This window comes from Mustelus asterias, unplaced genomic scaffold (assembly GCF_964213995.1).
Source record: "Mustelus asterias unplaced genomic scaffold, sMusAst1.hap1.1 HAP1_SCAFFOLD_2256, whole genome shotgun sequence".
Lineage (NCBI taxonomy): Eukaryota > Metazoa > Chordata > Chondrichthyes > Carcharhiniformes > Triakidae > Mustelus > Mustelus asterias.
The window spans coordinates 43416-60835 of record NW_027592201.1 but is presented as its reverse complement, the minus strand read 5'-3'; the positions used below and the strand labels follow the sequence as shown (position 1 = coordinate 60835).

At 51.7% G+C, this 17420-nt stretch overlaps 1 protein-coding gene across 1 annotated transcript; it reads right to left on the bottom strand.

The window, feature by feature from the left end:
* Positions 1 to 4933: 4933 nt before the first annotated feature.
* LOC144489508 (uncharacterized) lies at positions 4934 to 15103 on the bottom strand (the record flags this gene model as incomplete). The annotated part of the gene is made up of 4 exons (XM_078207375.1): positions 14414 to 15103; positions 11390 to 11526; positions 8971 to 9051; positions 4934 to 5036 (listed from the first exon to the last, which is right to left on the bottom strand). Coding segments are annotated over exons 2-4 (313 nt in total), but the record flags the coding sequence as incomplete, so codon positions are not given.
* Between the last annotated feature and the right edge of the window lie 2317 nt (positions 15104 to 17420).

Here is a 17420-nt window from a genome sequence, read left to right as displayed (position 1 = left end):
GAGAAGGAGAGGAAACTTAAAGCAAACGCACCAGTCCCGAAGGGATTGCAGAACAGAACTGCCATTCGGCTCCTCACGTCCCTGCCAGCTCTTCATTACAGCTACCCAAAAGTCTCTCCCTCTCCTTTCACTTGGAGGAAATAATAGCAAATTGGATTATTATCTAAATGGAAAAAAACTACAACATGCTACTGTGCAGAGGGACCTGGGGGTCCTTGTGCATGAGACGCAAAAACCCAGTCTGCAGGTGCAACAGGTGATCAAGAAGGCAAATGGGATGTTGGCCTATATCGCAAGGGGGATAGAATATAAAAGCAGAGATGTCTTGCTGCATCTGTACAGGGCATTGGTGAGGCCGCAGCTGGAATACTGTGTGCAGTATTGGTCCCCTTATTTGCGGAAGGATATATTGGCCTTGGAGGGAGTGCAGAGAAGGTTCACCAGGTTGATACCAGAGATGAGGAGTGTTGATTATGAGGAGAGACTGAGCAGATTGGGTTTGTACTCGTTGGAATTTAGAAGGCTGAGGGGGGGATCTTATAGAGACCTATAAGATAATGAAGGGGCTGGATAGGGTAGAGGTGGAGAGATTCTTTCCACTTAGAAAGGAAACTCGAACTAGAGGGCACAGCCTCAAAATAAAGGGGGGTCAGTTTAGGACAGAGTTGAGGAGGAACTTCTTCTCTCAGAGGGTGGTGAATCTCTGGAATTCTCTGCCCACTGAAGTGGTGGAGGCTACCTCGCTGAATATGTTTAAGTCACGGATAGATGGATTCCTGATCGGTAAGGGAATTAGGGGTTATAGGGATCAGGCGGGTAAGTGGAACTGATCCACTTCAGATCAGCCATGATCTTATTGAATGGCGGGGCAGGCTCGAGGGGCTAGATGGCCTACTCCTGCTCCTAGTTCTTATGTACTTCTCCCCCATAGCCCTGCAAATTCCCCCGGCCTGAGCAACTCCGCCAATTCTGTTTTAGAAATTATCGCTGAATGTGTTCACCTGAGATGAAGGTTTGGAACAAACCAGACCAATCAGGAGGAGACCATTCGGCCCCTCGAGCCTGCTTCCCATTCAATAAGATCATGTCTGATTGTAACCCCACATTCCCGCCGAACCCCCGATAACCTTCCACCCCCTCGTTAATCCAGAATCTATCCATCTCTGCCTTAAAAAGATTCCAAGACTCTGCTTCCCCCTTCTGAGGACGAGAGTTCCAGAGACTCAGCCCCCTCTGAGAGAAATCATTTCTCCTCATCTCCACCTGCACTGGGCGACCCCCATCCCCAACACCAAGTTCTAGATTCTCCCACAAGAGGAAACATCCTCTCCACATCCACCCTGTCAAGAAACCCCCTCAGGGTCTGAAAGGTTTGGATCGAGTCGCCTCTTACTCTTCTAAACTGCAGCGGATACAAGCCTGACCTGTCCAAACTTCCCTCATCAGACAACCCGCCCATTCCAGGGATGGGTCTGGGAAACCTTCTCTGAACCACTCACAACACATTCACATCCTTCCTTAAATAAGGAGACCCCGTACTGTACACAATACTCCAGATGTGGTCTCACCCATACTGTACACAATACTCCAGATGTGGCCTCAACCATACTGTACACAATACTCCAGATGTGGCCTCACCAATACTGTACACAATACTCCAGATGTGGCCTCACCCATACTGTACACAATACTTCAGATGTGGCCTCACCCATACTGTACACAATACTCCAGATGTGGTCTCACCCATACTGCACACAATACTCCAGATGTGGTCTCACCGATACTGTACACAATACTCCAGATGAGGTCTCACCGATACTGTAACCAGTGACCCGTTAGAAAAAATCTCAATTACAAGGGAGGAAATGTTAGGTTTTTTAGGAAACATTAAGACAGACGAATCCCCAGGGCCGGATGGCATCTATCCTCGACTCCTCAGGGAGACAAGAGATGAAATTGCTGGGCCTCTAACAGAAATCTTTGTCTCATCACTGGACACAGGTGAGGTCCCAGAGGATTGGAGGATAGCAAATGTGGTCCCATTATTTAAGAAGAGTAGCAAGGATAACCCGGGTAATTATAGGCTTGATGTCCGTGGTAGGGAAATTGTTGGAGAAGATTCTTAGAGATAGGATATATGCGCATTTAGAACTGAATAATCTCATTAGCGATAGACAGCATGGTTTTGTACGAGGGAGGTCATGCCTCACAAATTTGGTTGAGTTTTTTGAGGAGGTGACTAAAACGATTGACGAGGGAAGGGCCGTGGATGTTGATATGGATTTTAGTAAAGCGTTTGACAAGGTCCCTCATGGCAGGCTGGTGCAAAAGGTTAAATCTCATGGGATAAAAGGTGAGCCAGCTAGATAGATGGAGAACTGGCTTAGCCATAGAAGACAGAGGGTAACAGTGGAGGGGTCTTTTTCCGGTTGGAGGTCTGTGACTAGTGGTGTTCCGCAGGGCTCTGTACTGGGACCTCTGCTGTTTGTGATATATATAAATGATTTGGAGGAAGATGTAGCTGGTGTGATCAGTAAGTTTGCGGACGACACGAAGATTGCTGGAGTTGCGGATAGTGATGAACATTGTCAGAGAATACAGCAGGATATTGATAGGCTGGAACATTGGGCAGAGAAATGGCAGATAGAATTTAATCCAGATAAATGCGAAGTGATGCATTTCGGTAGATCCAATGTAAGGGGGAGCTATACAATAAATGGCAGAACCATCAGGAGTAAGACACACAGAGGGACCTGGGTGTACAAGTCCACAGATCCTTAAAGGTGGCAGCACAGGTGGAGAGGGTGTTGAAGAAGGCATATGGCATGCTTGCCTTTATTGGACGGGGCATCGAATATAAAAGTTAGCATATGATGTTGCGGCTGTATAGAACGTTGGTTAGGCCACATTTGGAATACTGCGTCCAGTTCTGGTCGCCGCACTACCAGAAGGACGTGGAGGCTTTGGAGAGAGTACAGAGAAGGTTTACCAGGATGTTGCCTGGTATGGAGGGTCTTAGCTATGAGGAGAGATTGGGTAAACTGGAGATGTTCTCCCTGGAAAGACGGAGGATGAGGGGCGACCTAGTAGAGGTGTATAAAATTATGAAGGGCATAGATAGGGTGAACAGTCGGAAGCTTTTTCCCAGGTCGGAGGTGACGAACACAAGGGGTCACAGGTTCAAGGTGAGGGGGGCAAGGTTCAACACAGATGTCAGGGGGATGTATTTTACACAGAGGGTGGTGGGGGCCTGGAATGCACTGCCAAGCAAGGTGATTGAGGCGGACACGCTGGGATCGTTTAAGACTTATCTAGAAAGCCACATGAACAGACTGGGAATGGAGGGATACAAACGAATGGTCTCATTGGGCACATGAGCGGCACAGGCTTGGAGGGCCGAAGGGCCTGTTCCTGTTCTGTATTGTTTTTTTGTACACAATACTCCAGATGTGGTCTCACCGATACTGTACACAATACTCCAGATGTGGTCTCACCGATACTGTACACAATACTCCAGATGTGGTCTCACCGATACTGTACACAATACTCCAGATGTGGTCTCACCGATACTGTACACAATACTCCAGATGTGGTCTCACCGATACTGTACACAATACTCCAGATGTGGTCTGACCCATACTGTACACAATACTCCAGATGTGGTCTCACCGATACTGTACACAATACTCCAGATGTGGTCTCACCCATACTGTACACAATACTCCAGATGTGGTCTCACTGATACTGTACACAATACTCCAGATGTGGTCTCACTGACACTATACACAATACTCCAGATGTGGTCTCACCAACACCCTGTAGAACTGAAGCATAACCTTTCTACTTTTCTCTTCAATTCCCCTCACAACAGTGGGAGTGGTGGTGTGAGGGAGACACAGTATGTATTTACAAGCAGCCTTTAACATGGCAAACACATCTTGAGGAGTTTCACAATCATATTGACTGAGAAAAACTTCATTTTTTATTTCATTCCCAGAATGTGGGCGTCGCTGGCCGGGCCCAGCATTTACCCCCCCGTCCTTAATTGCCCCCTTGAGAAGGCGGTGGGTGAGCCGCCATCTTGAACCCGCTGCAGTCCCGTGTGGTGTAGGTACATCCACAGCGCTGTTAGGGAGGGAGCTCCAGGATTTTGACCCGGCCACAGTGAAGGAACGGCCGATATATTTCCCAGTCGGGATGGTGTGTGTGTGTGTTGATGGGGGGGTGAGGGGGGGGAACTTGCAGGCGGTGGGTGTTCCCCATGGTGTCTGCTGCCCTTGTCCTTCTAGGGGGTAGAGGTGGTGGGTTTGGGCGGTGCTGTTGAAGGAGCCTTGGCAAGTCGCTGCGGTGCATCTTGTAGACGGTACACACTGCTGCCGCTGTGCGTCGGTGGTGGAGGGAGTGAATGTTGAGGGTGGGGTGGTTAGCGTGTCGATCGAGCGGGGGGGGGGGCTGCTTTGTCCTGGATGGTGTCGAGCTTCTCGAGTGTTGTCGGAGCCGCGCTCATCCAGGCGAGTGGGAGAGTATTCCATCACACTCCTGACTTGTGCCTTGTAGATGGTGGACAGGCTTTGGGGGGAGTCAGGAGGTGAGTTACTCTCCGCATTTAAGATTATGATCTTAATGCAGATTAGTACAGAGTAACACACCTCCTGACTTCCCGAAGCCTGACCATCATCTGAGGCAGGTCACGTCCTTGGAGCCAGTGAGACGGAAGCAATCGATTTGCAAATTTATTTGAATTAATGTCTTGCAAATTGCGATGCAGGGTGATCTCCCGGCAGCCCGTGAAGCGCCCAGGCTAGTGCGCAGACCCACGAAGGAACGCCGAACCTCGCTGGGGTGAAAGGTTCCAAAAGTCTCTCTCCTTTGGGAGAGAATTCAGAAGGGGGGAGGGAGGCGAGAGGTGTGTGTGTGCGGAGGGAGGACTCACCGTCTGAGCCCAGGAGGGCACTCAGCATCTGCAACATCTGCTCCCCGTACTGCGTGGAGTCTGCCTTGCTCGTCCTTAGTTCCAACTGTGACGGTAGCCCAGCCTGAAAAGACACCCCACCATCAGCAGGAACAGAGACAGCCCCGAGGGAGCGGCAACACGTCAGCGCAACACTCAATAAAACATCACAAGGTCTCAGGTCAGTGAGGGGACGTGAGGGTGGGAATGAGGGGCGGGGACGAGGGGGTGGGGACGAGGGGGTGGGGATGAGGGGGCGGGGACGAGGGGGCGGGAACGAGGGGGTGCTTCCTTTACTTCACCTGACAGGACAGGTAGTATTGACGTTTTATAGAATCGAATCCCTTCAATGCAGAAGGAGGCCTTTTGGCCCATCGAGTGCACCCATTCTCCGACAGAGCAGCTTACCAAGGCCCAACCTCTGCCATAGCCCCGTACATTTGTCCCACTAATCCCCTAACCTTAACATCTTTGGACACTAAGGGGCAATTTAGCCTGGCCAATCCACCTAACCTGCACATCTTTGGACACTAAGGGACAATTTAGCATGGCCAATCCACCTAACCCGCACATCTTTGGACACTAAGGGATAATTTAGCATGGCCAATCCACCTAACCTGCACATCTTTGGACACTAAGGGATAATTTAGCATAGCCAGTCCACCTAACCTGCACATCTTTGGACACTAAGGGATAATTTAGCATGGCCAATCCACCTAACCTGCACATCTTTGGACACTAAGGGATAATTTAGCATGGCCAATCCACCTAACCTGCACATCTTTGGACACTAAGGGATAATTTAGCATGGCCAATCCACATAACCCACACATCTTTGGACACTAAGGGACAATTTAGCATAGCCAGTCCCCCTAACCCACACATCTTTGGACACTAAGGGACAATTTAGCATAGCCAGTCCCCCTAACCTGCACATCTTTGGACACTAAGGGACAATTTAGCATAGCCAGTCCCCCTAACCTGCACATCTTTGGACACTAAGGGACAATTTAGCATAGCCAGTCCCCCTAACCTGCACATCTTTGGACACTAAGGGACAATTTAGCATAGCCAGTCCCCCTAACCTGCACATCTTTGGACACTAAGGGACAATTTAGCATAGCCAGTCCCCCTAACCCGCACATCTTTGGACTGTGGGAGGAAACCGGAGCACCCAGAGGAAACCCACACAGAGACGGGAAGAACGTGCAAACTCCACTCAAACAGTGACCCGAGGCCGGAATTGGACCCGGGTCCCTGGCGCCGTAAGGCAGCAGTGCCAACCATTGTGCCACCGTGATCCTAACATCTCTGTGCCGAAGGAGGTCATTTAGTCCATCGTATCTGTGCCGTCTCCTTTAGGGGAGCTATCAAAATAGTCACACACTGACCCTCCCGGCCCCAAAATACTTTTCCTTGCAAATTCTCCCCTTTTGGGGACTCACAAGGCATGGAAATACACAGTGAACAGTAGGATGCTCGGAAGTACAGAGGGACCTCGGGGTGCATGTCCATCGATCCCTGAAGGCAGCAAGACAGGTAGATAAGGTGGTTAAGAGGGTAAATGGGGATAATTGCCTTTATTTAGCCAAGGTATAGAATATAAGAGCAGTGTGGTTGTGATGGAGCTGGTATAAAACGCTGGTTAGGTCACAGCTAGAGCACTGGGTGCAGTTCCGGTCTCCACACTATCGGAAGGATGTGATTGCACTGGAGAGGGTGCGGAGGAGATTCACCAGGATGCTGCCTGGGATGGAGCGTCTCAGCGATGGAGAGAGGCTGGTTAGACTGGGGTTGTTTTCCTCAGAGCAGAGAAGGCTGAGGGGGCACCTGATCGAGGTGTACAGAATAATGAGGGACACAGGGTGGATAGAAAGAAACTTTTCCCCTTAGTCGAGGGGTCATAGAACATAGAACATAGAAAGCCACAGCACAAACAGGCCCTTCGGCCCACAAGTTGCGCTGATCATATCCCTACCTCTAGGCCTATCTATAGCCCTCAATCCCATTAAATCCCATGTACTCATCCAGAAGTCTCTTAAAAGACCCCAACGAGTTTGCCTCCACCACCACCGACGTCAGCCGATTCCACTCACCCACCACCCTCTGAGTGAAAAACTTACCCCTGACATCTCCTCTGTACCTACCCCCCAGCACCTTAAACCTGTGTCCTCTCGTAGCAACCATTTCAGCCCTTGGAAATAGCCTCTGAGAGTCTACCCTATCCAGACCTCTCAACATCTTGTAAACCTCTATCAGGTCACCTCTCATCCTTCGTCTCTCCAGGGAGAAGAGACCAAGCTCCCTCAACCTATCCTCATAAGGCATGCCCCCCCAATCCAGGCAACATCCTTGTAAATCTCCTCTGCACCCTTTCAATGGCTTCAACATCTTTCCTGTAATGAGGTGACCAGAACTGCGCGCAGTACTCCAAGTGGGGTCTAACCAGGGTCCTATAAAGCTGCAGCATTATCTCCCGACTCCTAAACTCAATCCCTCGATTAATGAAGGCTAGTACGCCGTACGCCTTCTTGACCGCATCCTCCACCTGCGAGGCCGATTTAAGAGTCCTATGGACCCGGACCCCAAGGTCCTTCTGATCCTCTACACTGCTAAGAATGGTACCCTTCATATTATACTGCTGCTTCATCCCATTGGATCTGCCAAAATGGATCACTACACACTTATCCAGGTTGAAGTCCATCTGCCACTTCTCCGCCCAGTCTTGCATTCTATCTATGTCTTGCTGCAACTTCTGACATCCCTCCAAACTATCCACAACACCACCTACCTTGGTGTCGTCAGCAAACTTACCAACCCATCCCTCCACTTTCTCATCCAGGTCATTTATGAAAATGACAAACAGCAAGGGTCCCAGAACAGATCCCTGGGGCACTCCACTGGTCACTGACCTCCATGCAGAGAAAGACCCCTACACAGCCACTCTCTGCCTTCTGCAGGCAAGCCAGTTCTGGATCCACAAGGCAACAGCCCCTTGGATCCCATGCCCTCTCACTTTCTCAAGAGGTCTTGCATGGGGGACCTTATCGAGGTCCCCCATGCAAGGGTCAGTAACCAGGGGGGATAGATTTAAGATTAAAGTTTATTTATTAGTGTCACAAGTAGGCTTACATTCACACTCCAATGAAAATCCCCTAGTCGCCAAACTCTGGCGCCTGTTCGGGTACACTGAGGGAGAATTTAGCACGGCCGATGCACCCTAACCAGCACGTCTTTCAGACTGTGGGAGGAAACCGGAGCACCCGGAGGAAACCCACGCAGACACGGGGAGAACGTGCAGACTCCACACAGACAGTGACCCAAGCCGGGAATTAAAACCCGGGTCCCTGGCGCTGTGAGGCAGCAGTGCTAACCCACTGTGCCACTGTGCTGGGTCAGCTGGGTGGGTGGGGCGGAGGGGTGGGGGCAGGAGATTTAGAGGGGATTTGAGGAGAGACCTTTTCACCCAGAGGGCAGCTTTTGGAGCACTGGCCCACTCCACGGATGAAGGAGCAGTGCTCCGAAAGCTCGTGATACCAAATAGACCTGTTGGACTTTAACCTGGAGTTTGTGAGACTTCTTGCCCAACCTCTCCAATCTCTCCTCGTAGCTACACTCTCCGAGCACTGGCAACATTCTTGTAAACCTCCTCTGCATTCTGTCCAGAGCAATTACGTCCTTCCGATAATGTGGTGACCGGAACTGCGCACAATATTCCAGTTGTGGCCTCACCAGTGTTTTATACAATTCCCACATTATTTCCTTACTTTTCTTCAACAGAATGGAGACCCCAGCCTGTCGATCCTTTCATGATGTGTAAGCCCACACAGTCCTGGGGTCATTTTCTTGCCAATCTCCGCACCCCCCTCCCTCCCTTCCTCCTCCCCCCTCTCGCTATCCTTGCTGTAATATGGCGACCGGAACTTCCGGCTGAGCTCTTGAGGAAGGTTTGGCGTGGGTCCGCGTCACGATTGGGATTGTCGTGGTTTTTCTTTACCACGCGGGCTTGGGAGACTCACCTGTGCCACCGCGGAGTCGCTTTGCCCCTCCTCCACCTGTAAGGCCACATCCTCGCAGAGCTGGCGCTTTGGGCTGGATTTCTGTGGGGGGGTGGGAACAACATTGTCGTTACACTGTCAGGCTCCGCCGCACAGCCTTATCAACCTCGCCGAAGAGGGGGTCACGTCTCCAAGGCTTGTGGCCCCGTGAAGCTCAGGACAAATGCAAGAGTACCAAATCCCAGACTCGCTCAACAATTTATACCGCAAGAGGAAAGCAATAGGGCACACTCAACTGCTGGGGAGTTGCCACAGAAAAATGGCGCAAGGTTTGATCATGGCCCTTTTGTTTGCAAGATACAAGTCCCTCTGCGTTGATGGTTGTTGCGCTGAGCACAAAAAATGAGCCACGCTTCGACTGATCATCTTAAATTGGTTGTTAGTGTAATGATGAGCGCACTCAGGATTCTTCAGCCAGTGCTGCCCAGTCACATCATAACCGGTCTGTTTTGGGGGCGTTGCGAGCGAGGGCCAGCTAAGTACAGTGACCACGCACAACTGAAGGAACACGTCATTTGATTGGATCAGCCAATCACTGGACGCATGGCCGACACATCGAGAATTGCCCCCTCCCTGAACTTCACCCGTGCCGTCGGTTCACTCGGCAGCGCCCCCTCCGTGAGTGGCAACTATCGGCCTGCGGCGCCAGGGAGATTCCGCGAGCGCCTGAAATTTGGTATTCTTCCATTTGTCCGGGTGAGTGTCTCCCTGAGCAACAAACCTCCGGCCGGTTACCACCAGGAAACCACGTACTGAGGGGCAGCTCTGGGCACCAGGGCGGGGGCGGGGCTGCTGATCGAGGCGGTCAATTGACCTTCTGCAGAGGTCGGATGCCCTCAGCAGCCAATGAAATGCTTCCCGCGGGTAGCCTCTGTGGCCTGGGCGTGGCGGTGACCAATTGTGCACAGCAAGCTCCCACAGGTGGCAATGAAGCGGTGGGCATTTTGCCAGGTCAGCACCGAGGGACGGGATGGGGAGGAGGGGGGGGATCCCGCCGTCCCTGGAGACCCGGGTCCCACACGGAGACCACGGACCCCCGGTAGAGGGGAGCATCCGAAGATTCACCACGTCTCATCGCGGATGCTGGCATCAAACGGGGGCACCCCTCACCCTTAGACCTGGGGCAGAGAGACAAAGGGCAACCCTCACCCACCGCACCGACCCACCACCCGATTTGACCGTGGTGCCAGCGATCTGGCACCTCTGGCTGCCAAGCCTGACCCTCGTCCCTAGCGTTACACCACCCCCCCCGGCCCCCCCCAAGCGTACCTCCCCGCCCCCCGCAAGTGTACCTATCCCAGCCCCACCCAGGCGTACCTCCCCTGACCCCCCAAGTGTACCCCCCCACACCCTCCAAGCGTACCCCCCCACCTCCTCCAACTTATCCCCCGAGCGGACCCCCCTCCCCCCGAGCGTACCCCCCCCCCACCTCCTCCAAGCTTATCCCCCGAGTAGACCCCCCCTCCCCCCCTGAGCGTACCCCCCGCCTCCCCTGAGCATACCCCCCCGAGTGTACCCACCCCTCCCCCAGCATACCCACCCGAGTGTACCCACCCCTCCCCGAGCATACCCCCCCGAGTGTACCCCCCCTGCCCCCCCCTGAGCGTACCCCCCCCACCTCCTTCGAGCTTATCCCCCGAGCGGATCCCCCGCCCTCCCCGGGCATACCCCCTGCACCCCCGAGCATACCCCCACCCCCCCCCCCGAGCGTACCCCCCCTCCGCCTCCCCAAGTGTACCCCCCTGCCCCCTCTGAGCATACCCCCCTGCCCCCTCTGCGCATACCCCCCTGCCCCCTCTGAGCATACCCCCCTGCCCCCTCAGAGCATACCCACCTGCCCCCTCAGAGCGTACCCCCCTGCCCCCTCCGAGCATACCCCCCTGCCCCCTCCGAGCATACCCCCCCGAGTGTACCCCCCCTCCCCGAGCATACCCCCCCGAGTGTACCCACCCCTCCCCGAGCATACCCCCCCGAGTGTACCCACCCCTCCCCGAGCATACCCACCCGAGTGTAACCCCCCCTCCCCGAGCATACCCCCCCGAGTGTACCCACCCCTCCCCGAGCATACCCCCCCAAGTGTACCCACCCCTCCCCGAGCATACCCACCCGAGTGTACCCACCCCTCCCCGAGCATACCCCCCCGAGTGTACCCACCCCTCCCCGAGCATACCCACCCGAGTGTACCCACCCCTCCCCGAGCATACCCCCCCGAGTGTACCCACCCCTCCCCCAGCATACCCACCCGAGTGTACCCACCCCTCCCCGAGCATACCCCCCCGAGTGTACCCCCCCTCCCCGAGCATACCCCCCCGAGTGTACCCCCCCCCTCCCCGAGCATACCCCCCAGCGTCCTCAGCTACTCCGACACCAACGCACTCACCTTGGCATTGCCGCTGCTGTTATCACCCTTGAGCCGCGGGTGGAAGCTCACACCAGCCTCCGCCTCGGCAGTGAGGGAGAGCAGGAGCGCCACGGCGAACATTGCCAGGGGCAGTGACTTCATCCTCATTGGCAGAGCTGGAGCAGGGAGAAAGGGGTCAGTCCAATTGGCACCATATTCCCCCCCCAAGCCAGCCTGCACGTTAACAAAGCTAAGGGAGCAATGAATATTCACTGGGGGGTCACCGTGGGAGCAATCACCCTCCCCCCATCTGCCCCAGCATTACTCCCAAGAATGAAAAGTGACTATAGAACATAGAACAGTACAGCACAGAACAGGCCCTTCGGCCCACAATGTTGTGCCGAGCTTTATCTGAAACCAAGATCAAGCTATCCCACTCCCTATCATCCTGGTGTGCTCCATGTGCCTATCCAATAACCGCTTAAATGTTCCTAAAGTGTCTGACTCCACTATCACTGCAGGCAGTCCATTCCACACCCCAACCACTCTCTGAGTAAAGAACCTACCTCTGATATCCTTCCTATATCTCCCACCACGAACCCTATAGTTATGCCCCCTTGTAATAGCTCCATCCACCCGAGGAAATAGTCTTTGAACTATATAATTGGAACTATATCCAGATACTTCCAACTAAACACTATCTTACATATAAAACCCCACTCACAAACCCATCAACTGTGCCACTGTGGGTGGCACGGTGGCACAGTGGTTAGCACTGCTGCCTCACAGCGCCAGGGACCCAGGTTCGATTCCTGGCTTGGGTCACTGTCTGTGCGGAGTTTGCACGTTCTCCCCGTGTCTGCGTGGGTTTCCTCCGGGTGCTCCGGATTCCTCCCACTGTCCAAAGTTGTGCAGGTTAGGTGGATTGGTCGTGCTAAATATTCCCTTAGTGTCAGTGGGACTAGCAGGGTAAATATATGGGATTATGGGAATATAGCCTGGGTGGGATTGGGTTGATGCAGACTCGATGGGCTAAGTGGCCTCCTTCTGCACTGTAGGATTCTATGATTTCTCAGAGATTTCAATCTGTAACTCACTCCCGGGTATCTGTTATTCTATATATAAACCACCCCGAACCCCTCGATTAGGTTCCAGTCTGTAACTCACTCCCGGGTATCTGTTATTCTATATATAAACCACCCCGAACCCCTCGATTAGATTCCAGTCTGTAACTCACTCCCGGGTATCTGTTATTCTATATATAAACCACCCCGAACCCCTCGATTAGATTCCAGTCTGTAACTCACTCCCGGGTATCTGTTACTCTATATATAAACCACCCCGAACCCCTCGATTAGATTCCAGTCTGTAACTCACTCCCGGGTATCTGTTATTCTATATATAAACCACCCCAAACCCAGCGATTAGATTCCAGTCTGTAGTTCAGTCCCGGGTATCTGTTATTCTATATATAAAACCCCCCTGAACCCCTCGATTAGATTCCAGTCTGTAACTCACTCCCGGGTATCTGTTATTCTATATATAAACCACCCCGAACCCCTCGATTCGATTCCAGTCTGTAACTCACTCCCGGGTATCTGTTATTCTATATATAAACCACCCCAAACCCAGCGATTAGATTCCAGTCTGTAGTTCAGTCCCGGGTATCTGTTATTCTATATATAAAACCCCCCCGAACCCCTCGATTAGATTCCAGTCTGTAACTCACTCCCGGGTATCTGTTATTCTATATATAAACCACCCCGAACCCCTCGATTAGATTCCAGTCTGTAACTCACTCCCGGGTATCTGTTATTCTATATATAAACCATCCCAAACCCCTCGATGAGATTCCAGTCTGTAACTCACTCCTGTGTATCTGTTATTCTATATATGAACCACCCCGAATCCCTCGATTAGATTCCAGTCTGTAACTCACTCCCGGGTATCTGTTATTCTATATATAAACCACCCCGAATCCCTCGATTAGATTCCAGTCTGTAACTCACTCCTGTGTATCTGTTATTCTATATATAAACCACCCCAAACCCAGCGATTAGATTCCAGTCTGTAGTTCAGTCCCGGGTATCTGTTATTCTATATATAAAACCCCCCCGAACCCCTCGATTAGATTCCAGTCTGTAACTCACTCCCGGGTATCTGTTATTCTATATATAAACCACCCCGAACCCCTCGATTAGATTCCAGTCTGTAACTCACTCCCGGGTATCTGTTATTCTATATATAAACCACCCCGAATCCCTCGATTAGATTCCAGTCTGTAACTCACTCCCGGGTATCTGTTATTCTATATATAAACCACCCTGAAACACTCGATTAGATTCCAGTCTGTAACTCACTCCCGGGAATCTGTTATTCTATATATAAACCACCCCGAATCTCTTGATTAGATTCCAGTCTGTAACTCACTCCCGGGTACCTGTTATTCTATATATAAACCACCCCGAATCTCTCGATTAGATTCCAGTCTGTAACTCACTCCCGGGTATCTGTTATTCTATATATAAACCACCCTGAAACACTCGATTAGATTCCAGTCTGTAACTCACTCCCGGGTATCTGTTATTCTATATATAAACCACCCCGAATCCCTCGATTAGATTCCAGTCTGTAACTCACTCCCGGGTATCTGTTATTCTATATATAAACCACCCTGAAACACTCGATTAGATTCCAGTCTGTAACTCACTCCCGGGTATCTGTTATTCTGTATATAAACCACACTGAACCCCTCGATTAGATTCCAGTCTGTAACTCACTCCCGGGTATCTGTTATTCTATATAAACCCACTGAACCCCTCGATTAGATTCCAGTCTGTAACTCACTCCCGGGTACCTGTTATTCTATATATAAACCACCCTCGAACCCCTCGATTAGATTCCAGTCTGTAACTCACTCCCGGGTACCTGTTATTCTATATATAAACCACCCTCGAACCCCTCGATTAGATTCCAGTCTGTAACTCACTCCCGGGTACCTGTTATTCTATATATAAACCACCCCGAACCCCTCGATTAGATTCCAGTCTGTAACTCACTCACCAAGGTGTCAGTTACGCAGTGTTTAAAGCGATGATTTCTCTCCTCTGTTCCGCTATGGACTCACTTTGTACCAAGTTCACTGGAATTCAGATCGGGGACATGAGCTGATGCCTGACTATCCTCTCGGTCTCTCTGGGGCCGTGTAGCCAGCGAGTTGGACAAGGATGTCCCAGTTTTTATCCGTGAAGCCCGGGGTGGGTCGCACGGAAAGATTCGAGGTCTAGGAGTTTGAACGAGAGCGAGCGACGGTCCTATTTATCTCCCCACACTTCCTCTCCGTGTGGACACGGCAAATTCCTATCTTATCGGCAAATCGCAGGATTGTACGCAGGCAGGAACTGATTCCGTGGACAATCACCGTTTAGGATGTGTCATAGCGACTGCACTGGGCAACAGTCACTGTTGCTGATTGCTGGGAGTTTGTTTATGGGGAGTGGGGAGCTGGGACTCAGCGAGGTGTGTGGGCTGCTGGGGAGGACATCGCTGGAGCTCCAGGCACTGTGTTTGCTCCATGCTTCAAAGGGCTGGCACTGTGGGGTATCAACACTCATGTTTCCTGGATGGGGAGGTATGACAGGGTGGCTTTGACCTGCTGGAGCCCTGGTGTCTGTGCAATGTGTTCTGGCTGTGGGTGTTTGCTGATGGCGATGGAGAGAGTTAGCTGTGTTAACTGTATGTGAGAGAGTGTATGAGAGAGAGAGTGTGTGAGAGAGAGAGAGAGAGTGTGTGAGAGAGAGAGAGAGTGTGTGTGAGAGAGAGAGAGTGTGTGAGAGAGTGTGTGTGAGAGAGAGAGTGTGTGTGTGAGAGAGAGAGTGTGTGTGTGAGAGAGTGTATGAAAGAAAGAGAGAGTGTGTGTGTGAGAGAGTGTGTATCTGAGAGAGAGTGTGTGTGTGAGAGTGTGTATCAGAGAGTGTGTATGTGAGAGAGTGTGTGTGTGAGAGAGTGTGTATCTGAGAGAGAGTGTGTGTGTGAGAGTGTGTATCAGAGAGTGTGTATGTGAGAGAGTGTGTATGTGAGAGAGAGTGTGTGTGTGAGAGAGTGTGTATGTGAGAGAGAGTGTGCGTGTGTGAGAGTGTGTATCAGAGAGTGTATGTGAGAGAGTGTGTATCAGAGAGAGTGTGTGTGTGAGAGAGTGTGTATCAGAGAGAGTGTGTATGTGAGAGAGTGTGTATCTGAGAGAGAGTGTGTGTGTGAGAGTGTGTATCAGAGAGTGTGTATGTGAGAGAGTGTGTATGTGAGAGAGAGTGTGTGTGTGAGAGAGTGTGTATCAGAGTGTGTATGTGAGAGAGTGTGTATCTGAGAGAGAGTGTGTATCTGAGAGAGTGTGTATGTGAGAGAGTGTGTATGTGAGAGAGAGTGTGCGTGTGTGAGAGTGTGTATCAGAGAGTGTATGTGAGAGAGTGTGTATCAGAGTGAGTGTGTGTGAGAGAGTGTGTATCTGAGAGAGAGTGTGTGTGTGAGAGAGTGTGTGTGTGAGAGAGTGTGTATCAGAGAGAGTGTGTATGTGAGAGAGTGTGTATCAGAGTGAGTGTGTATGTGAGAGAGTGTGTATGTGAGAGAGAGTGTGTGTGTGAGAGAGTGTGTATCAGGGTGTGTATGTGAGAGAGTGTGTATCTGAGAGAGAGTGTGTATCTGAGAGAGAGTGTGTATGTGAGAGAGTGTGTATGTGAGAGAGAGTGTGAGTGTGTATCAGAGAGAGTGTGTATGTGAGAGAGTGTGTATCAGAGTGAGTGCGTGTGAGAGAGTGTGTATCTGAGAGAGAGTGTGTGTGTGAGAGAGTGTGTGTGTGAGTGTGTATCAGAGAGAGTGTGTATGTGAGAGAGTGTGTATCAGAGTGATTGTGTGTGTGAGAGAGTGTGTATGTGAGAAAGTGTGTATGTGAGAAAGTGTGTGTGTGAAAGAGTGCGTGCGCGTGCGAGAAAGTGTGTGTGTGAAAGAGTGAGTGCGGGCTTGGAGCTCCGAAAGCTTGTGTGGCTTTTGCTACCAAATAAACCTGTTGGACTTTAACCTGGTGTTGTTAAACTTCTTACTGTGTTTACCCCAGTCCAACGCCGGCATCTCCACATTTAGAGGGAGTGTCAGAGCTACTGACACTCCAGATTCTGGCTGTGTACCTGAAGCACTCTAAGGAGTGGAAGAGTTTGAAAATAAAGGGAAGTTGGTGAAGGGACACTGGCCTCTGAGGAGTTACTCCAGGTTTGTCTGGTGCTGCAGTTTTGACCGAGTTAAGTGTGCGCTGCAGTGTTGCTTTAAGTAGTGAGGGGTGAGGGAGAGACAAGGAAAAATGGAGGGGGGAAGTTGCGGAGCAGGGAGATCTCACGGGAACTGTCAGCGTGTTTTCTCTGGGCAGGCTTTGCACAGCTGATGAAGGACAGACGTGGAGTTCCAGCGAGGAAGTTCCCCTTGCTGGGGTCAGACAGAACACCAGCACCAACCCTGACAGAGGGGGACAGAGGCCTCCTGTGTTGCTGCCATCCCTTCCTCGCAGTACTAGTGAACACAGGAGGGAGCACTCAATCCGACAGTAAGAATGTGAGAAGAGCATTTGGCAAAGATCTCTCAAGGAATCACATAATTCTTCGATTTCCATCGAACCTGAAGCTTTTACAAAGGTGACACTCCATCAACAGGAGGTGGGAAAGTTATCAGTGGAGAGCCCTGTGATTAATTAGTAGTTATCAGGAGTCCTGTAATACAGCTCAACATTAACCAAGGTCAGTGCTGAGGGAGCGCCGCACTGTGGGAAGGTCAGTGCTGAGGGAGCGCCGCACTGTGGGAGGGTCAGTGCTGAGGGAGCGCCGCACTGTGGGAGGGTCAGTGCTGAGGGAGCGCCGCACTGTGGGAGGGTCAGTGCTGAGGGAGCGCCGCACTGTGGGAGGGTCAGTGCTGAGGGAGCGCCGCACTGTGGGATGGTCAGTGCTGAGGCAGCGCCGCACTGTGGGAGGGTCAGTGCTGAGGCAGCGCTGCACTGTCAGAGGGTCAGTGCTGAGGGAGCGGCGCACTGTGG